The 2140-nt window shown below is 41.2% G+C and overlaps 1 protein-coding gene across 1 annotated transcript; it reads left to right on the top strand.

Annotated features, from left to right (window-relative positions):
* Window positions 1-410: 410 nt before the first annotated feature.
* LOC108536486 (shugoshin 1-like) lies at window positions 411-2135 on the top strand (the record flags this gene model as incomplete). Its single annotated transcript, XM_017883282.1, is given in 5 exon segments — window positions 411-904; window positions 1006-1356; window positions 1359-1535; window positions 1538-1627; window positions 1630-2135. Coding segments are annotated over 5 exon segments (1464 nt in total), but the record flags the coding sequence as incomplete, so codon positions are not given.
* Between the last annotated feature and the right edge of the window lie 5 nt (window positions 2136-2140).

Here is a 2140-nt window from a genome sequence, read left to right as displayed (position 1 = left end):
GAAGGAAGGAAGGAAGGAAGGAAGGAAGGAAGGAAGGAGGGAAGGAAGGGGAAAAAGCAGCAGAACAGCATGGGTGCAATGATTTCTGAATGGGACACGAGTGCTTAACAGGCTAAGATTTAAAGGTAAGGGCAGAGAAATTCCTATGGATGTGGTAGGAAGGAAGGGAACCAGAAGCAATTGCAGTTCTTAAGACAGGAAAGTATCCATAGGTGAAAAGCAAAAGGTTTCGTTTTTCTTCTATGGAGATCCTAGGAGAAAAGAAACACAAAAGAAAATTCAACAACTATATCACTAATCACCTTAGGCAAACAACTGATCTATCCAAATCTCAACTGTTTCATCCATTTAAAGTAGATTCGAACTTTCTTCTGAGAAGGAAGCCCTGCATCTTTTATGATTGAAAAATCTTGGAATGTGGCGACGGTAGTCCCAGGCGACGGGGTACGGTGGTACGGTCCTGGAGATCCCATTGCGCGTGGCTCGCGCGGGAGAGCCTCGAAGAGCCTTGAAATGTGAGAAGGAGGAAGACAGCTCTTGCAGAAGTAGTGGCCAAGGCAAAAGATGGCCAAGGAAAGATGCCTGAAGAAGTCCTTTCAAGATAGTCTTGAAGACATAAAGAAGCGAATGAAAGAGAAAAGGAATAAAAACTTGGCAGAGATTGGCAAACGCAGGTCTTTGATAGCTGCACCATGCCAAATAATTACCAACACTTCTACACTGCTGAAAAATTACCAAGACAACAACAAAATGTTAGTTTTAGCTTTGGAAAATGAAAAATCCAAAGTGAGAGAAGCCCAAGATACCATCCTACAGCTGAGAAAAGAATGTTACTATCTCACATGCCAGCTATATGCATTGAAAGGAAAACTTAAATCACAACAAACAGAAGAACCTGCTCAGAGTCTTGCTCTGTCGCCAAGCTGGAGTACAGTGGTGCAGTCTCAGCTCACTGGAGCCCCTGCCTCCTGGGGTCAAGCGATTCTCATGCCTCATCCTCCCAAGAGCTGGGATTACAGAACCAGGAAATATGTTCCTCTGGAATGGACCCCAATAGTGATGACAACTCCAGAAATTTATTTGTGAAGGATTTACCGCAAATTCCTCTTGAAGAAACTGAACTTCCAGGACAAGGAGAATCATTTCAAATAGAAGATCAGATACCTACTATTCCTCAAGACACACTGGGATTTGATTTTGATTCAGGTGAAGCTAAGTCCTCTGATAATGTCTTACCTAGAACTGTATCTGTCCGTAGCAGTTTAAAGAAACATTGTAACAGTGTATGTCAGTTTGATAGCTTGGATGATTTTGAAACCAGTCATTTGGCGGGGAAGTCTTTTGAATTCGAAAGAGTTGAATTTTAGACCCACTAGTAAACATGCCTGAAAATGTACAACACAATGTTTGTCAATGGAGCAAGGACCAAGCTAACTTAGCACTTTCAAAGCTGATGCATCCAGGAACGTTTACTAAAACAAAAGAAGACATTTTAGAATCTAAATCTGAACAAACTAAGCAAAGAGATACACGAGAAAGAAAAGAGAAGAGAAAAGAAAAGCTAACAGGAGAAAATCAAAACCTATGTCAAAATATAAAGACAATAAAAGTGAAAATAAAAGAACTGTTTCCAAAAGAAAATGCACAAATCTGTCAGTTCCAATGATGCTTACAATTTTAATTTGGAAGAGGGTGTTCATCTTACTCCTTTCCGACAAAAAATGAGCAATGACTCTAGTAGAGAAGAAAACAATGAGTCTGAAGTGAGCCTCTGTGAATCAAGTGGTTCAGGAGATGATTCCGATGACCTCTATTTGCCCACTTGCAAGTACATTCAGAATCCCACCAGCGATTCAGATACAAGACCAGTCACCAGGCCTCTAGCTAAAAGAGGACTGAAATATACAGATGAAAAAGAGATGGAGGGTTCTAAACCAACAAAAACTACTAGTACACCACCTGAAACTCCCCAGTCACCTCATCTTAAACTGAAGGATATCACCAATGTCTCCTTGTATCCTGTTGTGAAAATCGGAAGGCTTTCTCTTTCTCCAAAAAAGAATAAAGAAAGCCCAGCAGTGGCTCTGCCTAAACATAGGTGCACAGTCAGCGTGAACTATAAGGAGCCCACTCTCGCTTC

The sequence above is a fragment of the Rhinopithecus bieti genome, unplaced genomic scaffold (assembly GCF_001698545.2).
Source record: "Rhinopithecus bieti isolate Rb0 unplaced genomic scaffold, ASM169854v2 scaffold_14235, whole genome shotgun sequence".
Taxonomy (NCBI): Eukaryota; Metazoa; Chordata; class Mammalia; order Primates; family Cercopithecidae; genus Rhinopithecus; species Rhinopithecus bieti.
Note: the sequence above shows the minus strand (reverse complement) of the source record. Positions and strands in the feature narration are given on the sequence as shown.